Genomic DNA, 16,137 nt, shown 5'->3' with positions numbered 1-16,137 from the left:
TTACCATTACCATATACTGACAAAACTACAAAGTGAGGTTGGTAATAGTCTGGAAGTCCTCAGGAGTGGGACAAATCACAGCGAAGTAAGCATGACCGGAGGCGAGCCATTAGTGAAATAAATTAAAACATTATGGAAAGCCAAGTAAATACAGCTGGAATAGGTGCAGATTCTGGAAGATCTGGAAAGCTTTCTGTGCGGGTTATACGGTATAGCTGCTCTATAGGAGTCCACAACTCAATACAAAGGCCCAAAAAAATGATCATAATCCCCTAGGTTAGGATTCTTAGCCATAGACGAATATTGTGCTTTTAAAACTGAGAGCAAATCAGCACATTTCAACATTTTCTGCATGGTTTCCTTTAATTTAAGCAGATATTTCTGACAATACAGTAGTGTATTATGAGTATTTTTAAGGTTACCATGGAACTTCTAAGAATCTCAATACTCTTCAGGGAAGCATGCTTCTTAAGTAACAAAAATATCTTTAAAAAAAAAAATCATACATGATGGCCAATGTCAGCATATGTACTCCGCATATAGGAAAAGCCTTAATAGTATTCTACCTCAATTCTTGTATTGGAACATATTCTAGACCCTTTCAACCTATTGAGTTTTGGCTGTAAGCACATTCATTTAGTAACTAAGAATTCAGCGACTTGAGTTGCTTGAAGTTCAAGTGAATAAAATGTTTACCCATTGAACTTCTTTCGGGGTACGCAATCAAAAGACTGTGTTAAAAATCAATCTATTCATTTTCTTGGGTCTTTCCCAAAGACAGCTGGGGTAGGCTCCAGCATACTTGTGAACCGAGTGAGGAAAAGAAGTAGAGAAAATGGGGACGAATGGATGCATCAAATGTTTTGGTACTCATGATGCTAAAAAAGTAAAGCTGATCTGATGACAATAATGAACCTGGATAGCAGTGCATCATTATTCTTGTTTGACGGAAGAGCTACAATGCGAGGATTCATACACACACACACACACACACATATGAGTAAACAATATTAATGCTACCGCACCAAGTGAAAATGTACTTGTCCTATTTACACTTACATCAAATGCGCTACAGTAACATTGTGAAAGAGGAAGTCAAACATCACATCAGTGCTATGCATTCCAAATGGCATTCAGGCAGTGAAATTGAGCTTGAAGAGGACAGTCTGAGGCGTGGTGATGTCTGCCACGGCTAGTTCCTGTCCATCCGACAACCCCAGCTCTGCATAATAGGACGAGAAAAAAAAAATCTGCAGTTATGGATGTCTGTAGCTCAAGGACAGAGAGAGAGAAAAAAATACACTTTGTTACCTTTTAAGGTTTTGCAGAGGTTTGGTCTGGTTCGTTCTTCGATTGATTTAACAGACTGGAATTAAAAGCAAAACGGTGTTTTTCATGATGTTTTCAGTAAAACACACATTTTGAAAGCAGCATGCTGAGTTCTGACATTACGTTACCTGCAGGTACAGAGTCTTATTTTTGCCCTCCAGAGTTGTCGTGATAGCTGGAGATTTCATTTGTCTGGAAATAATAATCATATCAATTCATATCAACACTTTTCAGCAAATTTGAGTGGAGTTTTTTTACCAAGCAGGACTATTCGGTTTAATACCGTGCATATCGTTTGCATCGTCATGAAGATGAAAAGAGTAGCAAATAAATTATCTTTACCATAACACTCTTTGTTTCCTGCAGTGATGTGTACAGTAAAGTTACAAAAAATCAATGTGTTTTTATCATGGTCTTTGATTTGTCAAGAAATGCATCACCCAATTTCCAACATTAACAAATTACAAAAAAAAATCTGAATTAGTACTATTAATAATAATAAGACAAATTGGACATTGCTTTACATTTGAAGCAATGTGAGCTTTTCCATTTTTCATTTTTTTAATAAACCATGAGGAACTGTTTCCTTTGGTGGAAATGTAGAATTGGTGGAAAAGTGTTACTTACAAGGAGGCATTCTCTGTCAGGTACTCTAAAACCTCCTGTAGTTTTGCAGAAGGTGGGAACTGGAGGTCTTGAGGCACCTGACTGCACGCTGAACAGTTGTCCTGCCCATCAAAAACACAAAGGATGAGATTTTTTGGCTGGGTAGAATGTCCTTGCAGAGAAGATGTAATCGATTTCTTATACATGAGAAACCAAACTGAATGATATTGAAGTACTTGGAAATATTTTGTATTTAAACTTTTGTAAATTAAATAGCCCAAATCCATAACCCTTACTGAACTACATTACACTGCATTATATATATTTTTTTTAAATTGCATTTTATTGCAACAAACCTTTCGTTCAGCTTCAAAACTGTACGTATAGAGTCCATCCACGTCATTGAAGACCAGATAATTATTTAAAGGAATATACGCACTGCAAAAAATGCAAAAAGATGGAAGTCAATTTGTGCAATTGTCAAAGCCACGGAGATACTTTCAAACATGCATCTGATACCAACCTTGTTGCAATTTTAAAAACTTCACTTGCACAGGCAGCTGAGGGAACACATAATGAAAAACAGCAATGAATGACAGTAAAACAAGATTGAGGACATATGTGTTCTACTCTGCATGCATATCGGCCAAGTAATGAACAGGCTGGTGGAGACACACACTCTGTCCCATGTAATGACTGGTCCACAAATTTTGTCACAAGTGCCATTATTACAAACCAGTGTAAAATATTACTACAGTAAACCTCGAATATATCGGATTCAATTGTTCCCACTGGTTTTGTCCGATATAAGCGAAATCCGTTATATGTGTATACCGGAAAATGTCCGTTTTACGCATATATCGGATTTATATCCGGTATATGCGTAAATCGGATTTTATCCGTTATAAAAAGGCACTTCCTTGACTATGTTTCCAATGTACCTGGACGCGCAGGCAACGCTGCAAACGCTGCAAATGACGTCGTATAGCGGCCTGTCACGATTCGGCGAATCGGAGCGCCACGATGCGGCCATCCGATATATGCGAGGGAAATTTAATGGAAATGCATTGGAACGGGACTGGAGATTTTGTCCGAAATGGGCGAAATCCGTTATAAAAAATCCGATATATGCAATGAATTTGTATTGGAAATGCATTACAGAAAAATCGGTTCTTTTTTATCTGTCCGTTGTGAGCGAATTTCCGATATATCCGAGTCCGATATATCCGAGATTTACTGTATAATGATTAGGAAGCTGTTTTAAAAGAGGATAATGTAAAATAACACAGGTACCAGTACCGTATATTATCAAAAAAGTCAAGATAAAAGTGATGAATAAGGTATTTCTCTAAAGGTTCGATTCAAAATTAGAATCACAAATACAAACAAACATTTCAAATCTGCCTCAGCAAAGTTACGTACATACCGGCGATAACGGCATTAGTCGATGCCACGGCAGGAATGATCCGCTTCACAACACCTGCAACAGAAAGTCTTGTGAAAAAAAATGCAAACTGAATATTCCAAAATATATTTCATTCATTGCCTACAAACCTTGAGTGAGTCTGTATGTGACTCCTGTGATGTTGAACTGCGCGGCTCGCTCTAGCGCTCTGTCAAACACCCACTGGATGTGCTCGGGATTGTCTCCGTCTAAACTTGTTTCTACAGGATAAAGATGAAGGGCAATAATCACATAAAGATAAAGATGGCAGGTTTACACAGTATATAAAAACGTTCATTGCTCAACTTACCTCCGAATGGCTTTTCTTTCGGCCATTGCAACATTCTGGCATATTCAATGCAATGTTCAGGGAGCCTCGGCATGGATGCAATGGTGCACATTGGGAAATGAGTCTGTGTATTGTAAAGTAATATTGATAAGTATTCGATGCACATATTGGGTGCAGAGAGTGCAAACTGGCTCACATGCTAAAGACAAGACAAAGTTTGTTTACTTTGATTTTCTGACGGGTATTTTTCCCGTTTTACGAGCGCAAATGTAACAGTTTCCATGGACGACACATTTTCTACTTTTGATGAGGTCAAAATCAAACTACAAACTTGACAAATGTAACAGTTTCAAGTAAAAGGAGTAAATGAATTACCTGCGGGGGGTACAGCTCCAGTGTGCAGTCGATGCACGCCGTCATACCCGGCAAAATGACACGAGCGTTTCCTTTAAAACCTTCTGTACCGCCGTCAATAAGGGGGATGATGGAGCTGGGATCCAGTATTCCGTCTTCATAGCTCAGAAGCGATATCTATACAACACATCGAAAGTTGAATTTAACCACATCTCAACTAAATTAGCATCAGGTGAAGACTCTGTAGCTTCCTACCAGCATGCCGTTCATCCATCGCCTGGCGATGATGGAGTCCAGCCCACAAACAATAATGTGGAACTCTGTAGTCAAAACAAAAAGACTCATATTACAGTCAAAGTGGACTTATCATCTGATAAGAAATAGAAACTTACGTCTGTAGAAAGACTCGTCAAAGTCCTGAATTTTTTTTAAGTGACTGAACGACAAATTGATAAGGATTTAAAACCATTATGATGTTACTTAATCAAACAAATTATTGTGACATGGTCTGAAGTTGCTCCAAAAAGATACGGGACAACTTTACATCCAGGGATGCGACTGTTAATGAAGTCGGCAGCCACTTCTGCTTTTGGTCGTCCAACATCTTTAGGCCTGATAAAACAAGTTAAAGACAAATGAAAACAAAATATATGTACAGCAATAAAGAAAAACATGTTTGACAAAAACAAACATGAACTGCTAGTACATTGAGTCACACCCATCTGACCCATCTAAGGGATTGTAGATTACCACAGTGTATCCCACAGGTTTTCATATTGATCTTTATATGCATGTGGATGCACAATAACGTTAGCAAAGGTCCTTTAAAGGGGACCTATTATGCTTGTTCCACTTTTCTGACCTATAAATGTAGTTTTAATGTTGTATTCTCATGTTAAACGATGCCAAAGTTTCAGATAATGAGGTTGGCGCATGTGGAAGTGAGCCCTGAAAAAAGTTTGGGGTGGCTTATATCACTCGATTTCAAAAGGCGTGGTAAAACGGTTCCTCTGTGACGTCACAGAGGGGCGGACTTCCTTATATGGGTCATAGTTAGGACGCACTTTGGGCGTGTGACCAATCACAGCGGAGTACAACTGAAATACAACTGGAATAGGTGCAGATTCTGGAAAATCTAAAAAGTTTTCTGTGGGGGTTATTGTGTGTAGCTGCTCTATAGGAGTCCACAGCTCAATACAAAGGGTCGAAAAATCAGCATAACAGGTCCCCTTTAAGTCATAGTGCTTGTAAAATGTAAAATAACAATTACTTTCTTCGTCGATTAATCTGAAGCTTGTTGTTTTGATTAATCGAGTAATCGATTATGCACTAGACCACCTGATTTAAAAAAAAAAAAAACTTTGTTGTAAACTCATTACCTCTTTTATCAATCTCAAGTATATCGGACAGCTTTTGTCGGATCATTCAAAATTGAAAAAAATTTAATTGCGTTGTAATAATAATGGAAAGTAATCAACCAATTTTGTAAAATTGTATTCTCAAGGCATTGAATCGATTACAACTAAACTGTTTGTGTTGTCTTCGATGATGTTTCATCACACTTAGGAGTTTTTACCTACCTGAAAAGAAACTGCCTATTGAGGTTGGATATGTCAATAGTGTCCATGTCAACCACATGAATAAGACGGAACCCAGACAGGGCCTATAATAACAACAAGAAGCCTGTGTTAGACCGTAGCTGTATAGCCACTTTGTTACCTTTAAAAGGATTTCTTACAAGATCTTTAAGCAATTCGCATCCAAGCCCGCCTGCACCGATCACCAAAATCTTGCAGGTCTCCAACAGGAACTGTAGCGACTGAGGAAACAAGACGACCCAAGCGGAGATCGTTATGAATGTCCATTAAAGTCAACAGAACAATATCCATTATAAAGTGTCACCTCTGTGCTTGGCTCAAAGTCAGGATGAGTGAACGGGCCAGGTCTCTCCAGGAACTTCCTCACGTGATTCCACCGGCCGTCCCAGTCGCAGGCGCCACTGTCTACAGCCATTCTAGCACATAAGATACACTCACTTGCATAAGTACAGTCTTAATACTTCAATAATAGGGGTGTCACGAGATATTGACAATGTATAAAATTGGGCCTACAAGAACGAGACACGATTTTTAAGAAAAGTACAATGAAAAAGTATTACAAATACATACTAGTGTCGAACAATTTAATTTCTACTATGTTACACTGTTCTGCACACTGTGTTACGGTGTTAGCCCCCCTAACCGTTTAGAGGCGAGAAATTACGAAAACAGATACACAAGCACATACCAGCAAAATTATTGAGTTAATTTTCATTTATTGTGATTAATTTATTTATTATCTAGTGCCCAAAGGACTTTTTTGTGTCATGTTTTAATCTCGCAGAAGATCTTGTGACACCCCTGATCTATAATGAATAAATCTGACTTGAATCATGACAGCATGTTGTAAAGGATGATTCACAACCTGTTAAATGTCATGACAACACACTTTATTAGGTACACCTTATTTGTGCACAAGGTTATTGATTGCATCAACATGAGATTCCCAAATGTAGTAGCAACAATATTCTACTTATAAGGCGCCACGACAGGTCCAATTTCACTTGTGCATAACTTGATGGCATATTGCACTCCATTTAGTTATTACCAATATATAAAATATAACTCCTATGAATAACAAATGCCTGATGGTGTAATTTTCTTTTCCAAATTAGTATTAGTCGTTTTATGAAGAAAAATATCAGTTGATTGAATGTTTACACCAAAAACATTGCTCAAAGTGACTTATTTTACATTTTTCCAAGCCTGATAATTAATTTAAAGTTCAGAATGAGCACCGTGTCAGTTCCCCAAAATAATTTGGCTACCTAAATATAATATATATACATTAAATATTACTTCCAGGATAAATATGTGTGTACCTAATAGTTTGGTCAGTGGGTGTTACGGGCTGGTTATCGTATAGCAAAATGGGCTTGTTCAGAGCATTGTATGAAAACTGTGTTTTGTGATTAACAGTAAAACGGGCTTATTTAGTCATGTCCTTGCTAAAATACATGAATTGTCACGTCTCCTGGCCCAGCAGCAGCGGCGGAGGCGGCGACGACGGCGGCGGCGGATCACTGCGAAACGCAAACCTGCTGCCGGGCAGAAACCTTTCATTAGCTTTCGTCACTAACTTCTCAGTCAGGTCCTCTATTCGCCTTCTTTTCTTCTCCCTGGAAGAAATAAGGTGAATAGATTTGAAGCATGCCGCGTCATGGTCAAATCGTGAGAGGTTTAACTACGATTAAATATCATTTTCGTCCATTGAGACTTACGGCTCCTCGGCATCCGCCATACTTTCACGGTCCCATGTCCTCGAGTATGACGGGGGTAGGTAGCGAGCGTCAAAGCTGCGCAGCTCGACGCAGCTTCAGGAAAACGGGAACCAGGAAGTTTTATTTTGTTTTGAAAATAACGCACTTTATTCATTGGCAAGTCTCAACATGGTTTAGATTTTTTATACAACAAAACATAAAAAATATCTACATTTTAATTGTGTTTTAGACTGGTACTACTGTACTACTCTGGGAGCTCTGCAACGCAGCACCAAAATTGACAACGAGCTGCCTAAAGTCTCGCGAGAGGTTGGCTTTACGTCATGTTACTGTGCTACGTAAACGTAAGTGATCAGCTGACCTGTCACGGGAACCAGGAAGTTTTATTTTGTTTTTAAAATAACGCACTTTATTCATTGGCAAGTCTCAATATCGTTTAGATTTTTTATACAAAAAAACGTAAAAATATCTACATTTTAATTGTGTTTTAGACTGGTACTACTGTACTACTCTGGGAGCTCTGCAACGCAGCACCAAAATTGACAACGATCTGCCTAAAATCTCGCGAGAGGTTGTCTTTACGTCATGTTACTGTGCTACGTAAACGTAAGTGATCAGCTGACCTGTCACACCGCAGCAGGCAGGCAGGCACTGTAATGTGTGTTGGGTGCCAGCCTCCGGCTACGCATTGAATTCATGGCAGCCAAAATGGAGCTAGCTCCACTCAGACCGTGGGATGATTTTTACCCCGGGACGGACCGCTTCGCCAAACCAGAGTTCGGAGACGTTACAAAGTGGAACAACAGAATAATCAGCAATTTAATGTACTACCAGACGAACTACTTCGCGTTGGCCTTGGTGGTTTTCCTCATCGTTGGGTTAGTACATTACAACTAGCTAATACTTTAGCACGGGTGCTGTCATTTAATTAGCACTGCATACTTTGCATCCACACCCATCGTGACTCAGGTGCTATTCCTGTAGCAGCTAATGTGCCAAAAGTTAACTCCCCATGGAAAATTGTGTAGCGCCGCATAGTTAAGTCTATGACAACGACAGTGCATGTAGTTTTTTTGTATTTTGCGGCAAAAAAAAACACTCACATACTGATATTATGTGAATGCTAGTAGTCGTATGTCCACCCTGATATGTACTGTATAGTGTCACCAAGCTCAATGTTAAAATGTTATTAAATGTACTAACAGCAGATTATTGCACTCTTAACAGCATTCAATCATATTATTGTTAAAATATTTGAAGTATATGTACTCGTAACCACTAGAGGGCGCATTAACACCCTTTCAGGTTAGGGTCAGATGATTAATATAATCCAGTATTATGTGCAGTCCAGGCATGCTTGACGCATATAATTAATCATATGCACACACCTAAAATGTACTTCTTTATCCCTTTTGCAGGTTTCTGAACCCCTTTGCCATGTTTCTGGGAGGAACTGTGGTGACTTTGGTGTTCATGGGTTCCGTATGGGCAGGGGAGAATCAAGCCACCATCAAGAACTTCAAAAGGAAGAACCCCACTCTGTTTGTCATAGGCGTCATGGTCACCAGTTACTTCCTGCTGTCGCTGTTCGGTGGCGTCATGGTCTTTATCTTTGGCATTACCTTCCCTTTGCTGCGTAAGTGTTGACATGAACAGTTTGAACTATTGTTGTTCCATTTGGACAGTGGTTACCTTCTGGTATGTATTATCTGCATCTGTAAATTAGACATATTTCAGTTATATGACCCCTTTTCTCATTAGCTTAGCTCTGTGACATTGTGGTAATGTGTGCAGTGTAGGTAACCAATGATTGTCAATCTGACTCAGTTACAGTCATTTTGCCATTGTCTATTTGTATTTGTAATATAAAATGAAATTACACTAGAAAACCTTATGGGGAGCCGCGGAGGAAAACAAATCAGAGTAATTATTTACTTCTGAAGACAGGAAGCCGAACTGGAGGTAGCAGAGATGAGGATGTTGAGGTTCAGATTGGGAGTGACCAGGATGGATAGGATCAGGAACTAATGCACATGTTAGAGGCCTTGGAGATAAAGTCAGAGAGGCCAGACTGAGATGGTTGGGACATGTCCAGAGGAGAGATAGTGAATATATTGGTAGAAGGATGCTGCGTTTAGACCTGCCAGGTCGGCGGCGTTGAGGAAGACCAAAGAAGAGATTTATGGATGTAGTGAAGGAGGACATGAGGGAAGTTTGTGTGAGAGAGACAGGGTTGGATGGAGGAGATTGAATTGCTGTGGCGACCCCTGAGGAAAAGACTGGAGATAGCAGAGTTGAGGATGCTGAGGTTCAGATTGGGAGTGACCAGGATGGATAGGATCAGGAACAAATACACCAGAGGGACATTACATGTTTAGAGGCCCTGGAGATAAAGTCAGAGAGGCCAGACTGAGATGGTTGGGACATGTCCAGCGGAGAGATAGTGAATATATTGGTAGAAGAATGCTGCGTTTAGAGCTGCCATGTAGGAGACGTAGAGGAAGACCAAAGAGGCGGTTTATGGATGTAGTGAGGGAAGTTGGTGTGAGAGAGACAGGGTTGCATGGAGGAGATTGAATTGCTGTGGCGACCCCTGAGGAAAAGACAGGAAACAGAACTGGAGATAGCAGAGATGAGGATGCCGAGGTTCAGATTGGGAGTGAGCAGGATGGATAGGATCAGGAACGAGTACATCAGAGGGACATTCCATGTTAGAGGCCATATTAGAAGCACAACTGAGGTTTCCTTGTGGCTAAAGAATTTCCAAACTGTCATTCCGACTCCCTCAGCGATACTTTCACATGTTCCCTTTAGTCCTCTCTGTCTACATTTGAATACCGAAAGCTGGAACAAAAGCTTCAACGTGTCCGTGGAGACAGTTTGGTCACTTTCCCGGCGAGCCAGCCTACTGCCGCCTGTGTTTACAAATCACTATGGTTTGTTGATGCGGACACAACCGCATTTACCGACTGATGTCATGCCTTTGGTGTCCGCCTCTTAGACCAGCACCTGCATCTGTTTGTCTCTCTCAGTGTCACATTTTATTTCAAGCGAAGAGCATCTAAATATACTTGTGTTTTAACTTTTATCAAATGTTATTTCATTTGCCGTGAAGTCATCTTAATCCACGCCTCCTTGAGACTTCGCAACATGAAGAATCGATTGGAGAACAAGATGGAAGGTGTCGGTTTGAAGAAGACTCCAATGGGCATCATTATGGATCTCCTAGATCAGCAGGAGGAACGAGTGAACAAGATTCAGGATTTCATCGAGAGCAAACTGAAGGAGTAGTATTGTAGCAAAGCTAGTTTTTTTTTTTTCCATCACCGTATACTGTATGTTACAATCTAGGTGTACTTTACTCAGACTATTCGTAGAGAGTAGACATTTGGATCTTTTTCCGTTTTGCTTTCCCCTACTATAGATACTTTGCATTAATCATAATTGACAGTTGAAAAACACCAAAGGTATTTTTGCTTGAGTACAGCATTCCCACGTTGAATGTGTTAAAAGCCCCAACACACACACACATTATGCTCTTATTAATACACAACCTTGGTATTCGATGCAATTATAAAGTCTGATCGTTTTCCCTTCTACCTCTTTTCACATCATGCAAGCTTTAATTTCTGAACTATATTTATTAAAAAATAAATCAATAAAATCCAAAGCTTTCCCGAATATCTTGTCACTCCAAGACCTTTATGAATACTGATCCAAGACCAGTGTGACTTCGGGTGTATATGTGTTGTCACTAATTACCCTGTGTATAAATAGAATATTTTTTTTCCATATTGCTGAAAGCACAGGCTATCTATCCTCTAGCCTTTGATCGCTGCTATGCAAATGAAAAGGAATGGCACTTTCAGCTTTGTTCTACTATAGTATGCATATGTTTTATGTCGGCATGTATTATATTATATTTGTGATATGTTTAAAATAACTTTTAAGATACACAAATTTAATAGATTTTTTTTTTTTATTTGTGAATAATATCCTCAATGTTTTATGTGACTTTTTCAGTCATGAGAATGTGATTGCGGAGTCAACAATTAAAACATGGTTGTATCCTATGCTATTAATAAAGTTAACCCAATTCAAGCTGTGTTTGTCATTTTTCGATGTGTTTATACTTCATTTTAATTCAATATATTGTAACAATTATTTTTGAAATTTCAGATCATATACCCCAAAATATTATTTTTATGCGGCCTTTTTGTATAATATAACTTGGTCAGACATGTATTTTCTTTTTTTCATGTTTTGTTTACTGCTAAAAATGGTTTCCTATTGAAATGTATACGATTTACTCACAATGTGGAATTGTTTTGAAATTGCAAACATAACACAAATCTTCCAGCATTTAATAAATATTCACCCAAGTCTTGAAAATGAAAATAAACGTTACATAGCTCCCCACTCAATAAACACACTCTTTTTTTTTAGAGGCAGAAATAATGAGAGCTGTAATGTGTTTTTGTGCAAAACATACAACAAATTGTGTTAAGTCAAACATCACGACGAAACAACCAGGCATAAATTCTGTGCTAAACGTGGTTCCCACAGAGTTCTTTTCCAATGCGGTTGAACAGAAATGTTCAAATACGATACATACACACATGGTGATTTATCACTGGCTCAGATGAGACTTGTTTCACTTGATTCCAATGCTTTAGGGAGCGGTACCTGCAAAAAAAAAAAAAAAAAAAAATGGAATGAATTTCTATTATGGTATGCTTGCTGTTCTGTTCATTAGTGATAAGGTTTCATATACATTTTTAAAGGTATGTGATTCAATACATTGAACATGTGGTCCAAAACGTATTTAACCCGACTATCATCCCAGCTGGCCTATGACCTTGAACAGGATACGCTGATATACTGGATATAAAGGTAATCCACAGGGAAGTCCTATGGGGGGCTATGCTTGTAAGATCCTTGCATATTGACACTGTTGATTACTATCAAAATGCAGTATAGTTTTGTATTAATAATTGGAAAATATTTATTTATTGCATTACTTCGGAGTAATATTTTCAAAAACAACGTGAATATACCCATGACATTTAACAACAGACTGCAGTGACGCTGATCTTACTTTTTATTAATATTTTTCTATAAAAAAGAAATGTTTTTGATGTAGGTACAGACATTTTAAAAAGAACAATTCACTGAAAGAGGAGTAATATATACCAACTAAGTTACTAAAATGATGAAACATGTTTAAAGTAGATCTATTATGCTCCTTTTTCCATCCTTTTATTGAGTTTTGGGCTCCTATAGAGCAGCTCCACACAATAACCATTGCAGAAAGCTTTCTAGATCTTCCAGAATCTGCACCTATTCCAGTTGTATTCCGTTTTTGTGCTTCCTGTGGAAAAGGTCTGTTTTGATTTATTCCATGCATGGCCCACGCCACTCGCTTCCGAACCCAATTTTATAGGATTTGATAATAAATGGAAATTTATCGTTTTAAAATGTCCACTTTTAACATACAGCCACATGTATAGGATCCCGAATTTAATCCGGAAACTGTACAGTCTGCACAGTCTTTTCTTAAGAAAAGAGATTACTTCAAGAAGTCTCTCAATGGTAAGTAGCTTTAGCATTTTAGCATTTTTCTACAGAATCGCGAAACGTGTGATAGGGTCATTACACTTTTTTGCGGGACGACCAGTGTTTTAAAAAACTCGGACCGACTCACTGATCGTGAGTGGGAAATGTCTATAAGCAACCCCGCTCCCTGTATGCACGCTCTATACTGCTACATAGATGACCACTTTTGGTCCATTACTTACACAAAATAAACACACTGATACATTTTTACTTACTTTTTGTTCTTCTAACTCTTCTGTTCGAAAAAACAGAGTGCGAAATACCGTTGACAGATTATAATCTTTTTGTTTTGCTGATTTGGACAAACAAACTTCTGAACCATTTGTGCCTAATGATTGCATCATTTCCTTTACATCTGAAGAAACACTTCCTGGGAGCCATTGCTAACAACGTAAACACAGAAGCAGAGCTTCCCGGGAGGGCAGAGAGTGTATCTGGCCTAGAGCACACGCCCATATAAGGAGGCCCGTCTATGTGTGACATCACACACGTCCAGTTTTACCACACCCTCTGAAACGGAGTGTTTTGAGCCATCCCAAACTTCTGTCAGGGCTCACTTCCAAATGCGGAAAGGTCATTATCTGACACTTTGGCATTGTTTTACATGAGGATACTACATTCTAATTACATTTATTGGTCAAAAAAGTAGAAAAAGCATAGTAGATCCCCTTTTATGCCCTTTTAATGTCTGTTCACCACAAGGTTGAGGTCATAACGGGTATGTTAATACAGAAATTTTGTTGAAAGCGCGTTCATCATACAGTATGTCGACTGTTTTCATGGAAATCCGCAGGACCCCCGTATCAATGGAGATGAACATATTTGTATTATTAATAATCAAGCACAATTCCATACTCACAGATTTAAGATAAGCCACGTTACTCTTCTTGATCTCATCAAGCAGTGCATCACGAGGCGTTACGTCAACCTTCGGAGGCACTCGTCTGCGAGGAACCGGTTTCAGCGTTTTGATCACATCGCTCAGGTTTGCTCTTTCATCCGATGTCCCTTCGGTGCCCGTGTCCTTGACTTTGGGAGTCTTCCTCAGTTGGAAACTTGCTCTATCCGGTCTACCGGCATCCCGTCGGTCCAACTCCAGAAGAGGGTTGCGTTTCTTGGGAGTTCTTTTCAGCCGGACATCCCTCAGTGGGTTTTGGGGTTCAGGACTGGATTGTCTGGGAATGCTGTTGTGTTTAAGTTGCTTCTGGGGACGTGGAGGTTCTTCTTCTGAAGGAGGGACGGTGTTCGGTTCTGCAGGTGTTGCAACAAGACCATTCTTCTGAAGTAGTTCCAGTGGAGGTATGTACCCCAGCATTTCGAGTAAACCAGGAGGTAGGTTTAGACTACTCTCGTATAACTGCATGACGTTCCTCTGTTCCTTCAGTTGCTGCTGCTTTTGCTCTTCCTTTCTCAGTTGCCTTTGCCGGTCCAAATTCCTGGTTAAGAGATTGGTCACCACCATTCTTGGACCCGGCTGTTCAAAATGGTAACCCATCTTCAGGAGAGTGTTGTTGGCTTTGAGAAGACGTGAGATCTCCATTTCGGCATGATGACCCAACATGTGTCTTTGGTTGTGAAATCGCAGCTCGGTGAGCGTCTCGTTAAACTGTAGGCATCGGATGATGGCGACTATTCCCTTTCCTGTGATGAAGTTGGATTCGATGTTCAGAGTGGTGATGCTACGATTTTCACGCAACATGTTGGCTAGGTTGTACGCAATATTTTCATCGACGCCGGTGTTGGCGATGCTGAAGGTTTTCACGTGTTTGTTCTTCTTCAAGGCGTTGACGTAGTCCAGGAGCATCTCTTTGGGAATGTTTTCTATGTTGTTGAGGTTGACTTCTGTGACAGACGGGTTGTTGTTACGGATCCTGTCGAGCGTCGACTCCAAGTTTGTCTCATTTCCTGAAGGTCGTGATGTCATTTTGATATTATTCAGCGCCAGGTTAGGAATTTTTAATTTATTGATTTTTTTCTCTTCTTTCTGCTGGGGTTTATCGTTCGTCTTTGCGTCATCGAGGAGCTCAATAGGAGGCAAAGTATCTGTCATTTTTGCTTCTGTTGATGTGTCTTTGAGGCTTCCTGTTTCCTTGACTGTATCCACATCACGTTCATCCGTAATTTCATGATTATTCTCGTTCACAATTGGCGTTAACTCTTCTTTTTCATGAATCTCTTTTTCTGTTTCATTGCACTCTTGAAACCCCTCGACAATTTCTTCAATTACTTCAATTACCTCCTCCTCTCCGGTACCATCTACGACATTCTCTTCAATTATTTCCTCAATCACTTCATATAATTCATTGTGCTCATCTTCCAATGTGTTTTCTTCCTCCACAGGATCCTGCTTCAATGTTCTCTAATGAAGACAAGCAAAAACACCAATATTATTAGTATTAGTATTAGGTCCTCCTAAGAGCCATTGTTATGTCTTACCTCACTAGGCAGCAAAGTAGCAGGCACTCTTTCTTCCTCAAGCATACGTTTGGACTCTTTTTCCCAGTAGAGGTAGCCGACCAAGGATCTGTGGTCAAAGGTTCCAGTCGGAGGTTTTTCTGTCTGGTCCTTCTGCCTCTGTCCAACCGGAACGCTCTCATCTGGAGCAATGATAACGTCCATTTCACTCTGGAGTTCCTTAAGCTCCTCGGGCGAAAGCATGGCAAGGAGTTCATCCTCATCAATATCCTCTTCGTTGAGATCTTCTGTATCTCGATTGTTGGACATTTTTTGGTGTTCTCAAATCGAATCGAAGTGAATGAAAGGAAGTAAAAACGTACGTCGGAACTGAGACACGGGACACGGCAAACTACTGGCAGGCTTTTAACTGGCAGCCGAACTTGCTTTGCTCCTCATGTGTAGGCTAAAATTAAAACCCTGTGAAGTGCATGGGAGATATTTATGGGACAAGTAGGGGGCGAAAGGTATGCCATTAGTCTCTCAGCCCCTCCGCCGCCCCCTCCCTGTTGGCCAGTGGGATCTTTCGGGATAGCAGTTGCTTCAGGCAAATGAAAAGGGCAAGAACGACAGCAGCAGGTGGACAATTTTCTCCTGGCCTGATGGGAACACAGCAGTAGCACATAAAAAACATCAACACTGTAAACTACTGGTTTGTATTGTAATCAGAAAATGAATGGCAAAAACTTCCTTGAACTGGTCTTGTAGTCTAAATTGAGCTTTGAT

General features: G+C 39.8%; 3 protein-coding genes across 4 annotated transcripts; 1 reads left to right on the top strand and 2 right to left on the bottom strand.

Moving 5' to 3' along the window:
• Nucleotides 1–328: 328 nt before the first annotated feature.
• Nucleotides 329–7,614, bottom strand: uba3 (ubiquitin-like modifier activating enzyme 3). Of its 2 annotated transcripts, none has more exons than XM_058051076.1 (18): nucleotides 7,342–7,614; nucleotides 7,159–7,239; nucleotides 5,925–6,036; nucleotides 5,761–5,841; nucleotides 5,603–5,685; nucleotides 4,554–4,634; nucleotides 4,415–4,458; nucleotides 4,278–4,342; nucleotides 4,044–4,199; nucleotides 3,690–3,792; nucleotides 3,490–3,600; nucleotides 3,362–3,415; nucleotides 2,459–2,495; nucleotides 2,292–2,373; nucleotides 1,957–2,057; nucleotides 1,458–1,521; nucleotides 1,312–1,366; nucleotides 329–1,222 (listed from the first exon to the last, which is right to left on the bottom strand). In XM_058051076.1, the coding sequence occupies exons 1-18, from the start codon at nucleotides 7,359–7,361 to the stop codon at nucleotides 1,134–1,136; spliced, it is 1,419 nt and encodes a 472-aa protein (XP_057907059.1). In that variant the 5' UTR covers nucleotides 7,362–7,614; the 3' UTR covers nucleotides 329–1,133. The 2 variants fall into 2 exon arrangements, with proteins under 2 accessions (XP_057907059.1, XP_057907060.1); XM_058051077.1 differs by having other exon boundaries at nucleotides 331–1,222; nucleotides 7,201–7,239; nucleotides 7,342–7,613.
• A 343-nt stretch (nucleotides 7,615–7,957) lies between these two features.
• Nucleotides 7,958–11,442, top strand: LOC131104771 (PRA1 family protein 3-like). The gene is made up of 3 exons (XM_058052280.1): nucleotides 7,958–8,219; nucleotides 8,760–8,977; nucleotides 10,457–11,442. The coding sequence occupies exons 1-3, from the start codon at nucleotides 8,038–8,040 to the stop codon at nucleotides 10,630–10,632; spliced, it is 576 nt and encodes a 191-aa protein (XP_057908263.1). The 5' UTR covers nucleotides 7,958–8,037; the 3' UTR covers nucleotides 10,633–11,442.
• A 240-nt stretch (nucleotides 11,443–11,682) lies between these two features.
• lmod3 (leiomodin 3 (fetal)) lies at nucleotides 11,683–16,113 on the bottom strand. The gene is made up of 3 exons (XM_058052279.1): nucleotides 15,394–16,113; nucleotides 13,817–15,316; nucleotides 11,683–12,027 (listed from the first exon to the last, which is right to left on the bottom strand). Exons 1-3 carry the CDS (start codon nucleotides 15,679–15,681, stop codon nucleotides 11,980–11,982), a joined length of 1,836 nt encoding a protein of 611 aa, XP_057908262.1. The 5' UTR covers nucleotides 15,682–16,113; the 3' UTR covers nucleotides 11,683–11,979.
• Nucleotides 16,114–16,137: the final 24 nt, after the last annotated feature.

The sequence above is a fragment of the Doryrhamphus excisus genome, chromosome 16 (assembly GCF_030265055.1).
Source record: "Doryrhamphus excisus isolate RoL2022-K1 chromosome 16, RoL_Dexc_1.0, whole genome shotgun sequence".
NCBI lineage: Eukaryota > Metazoa > Chordata > Actinopteri > Syngnathiformes > Syngnathidae > Doryrhamphus > Doryrhamphus excisus.
The sequence above is the reverse complement of the archived record's forward strand: the minus strand, read 5'-3'. Positions and strand labels throughout refer to the sequence as shown.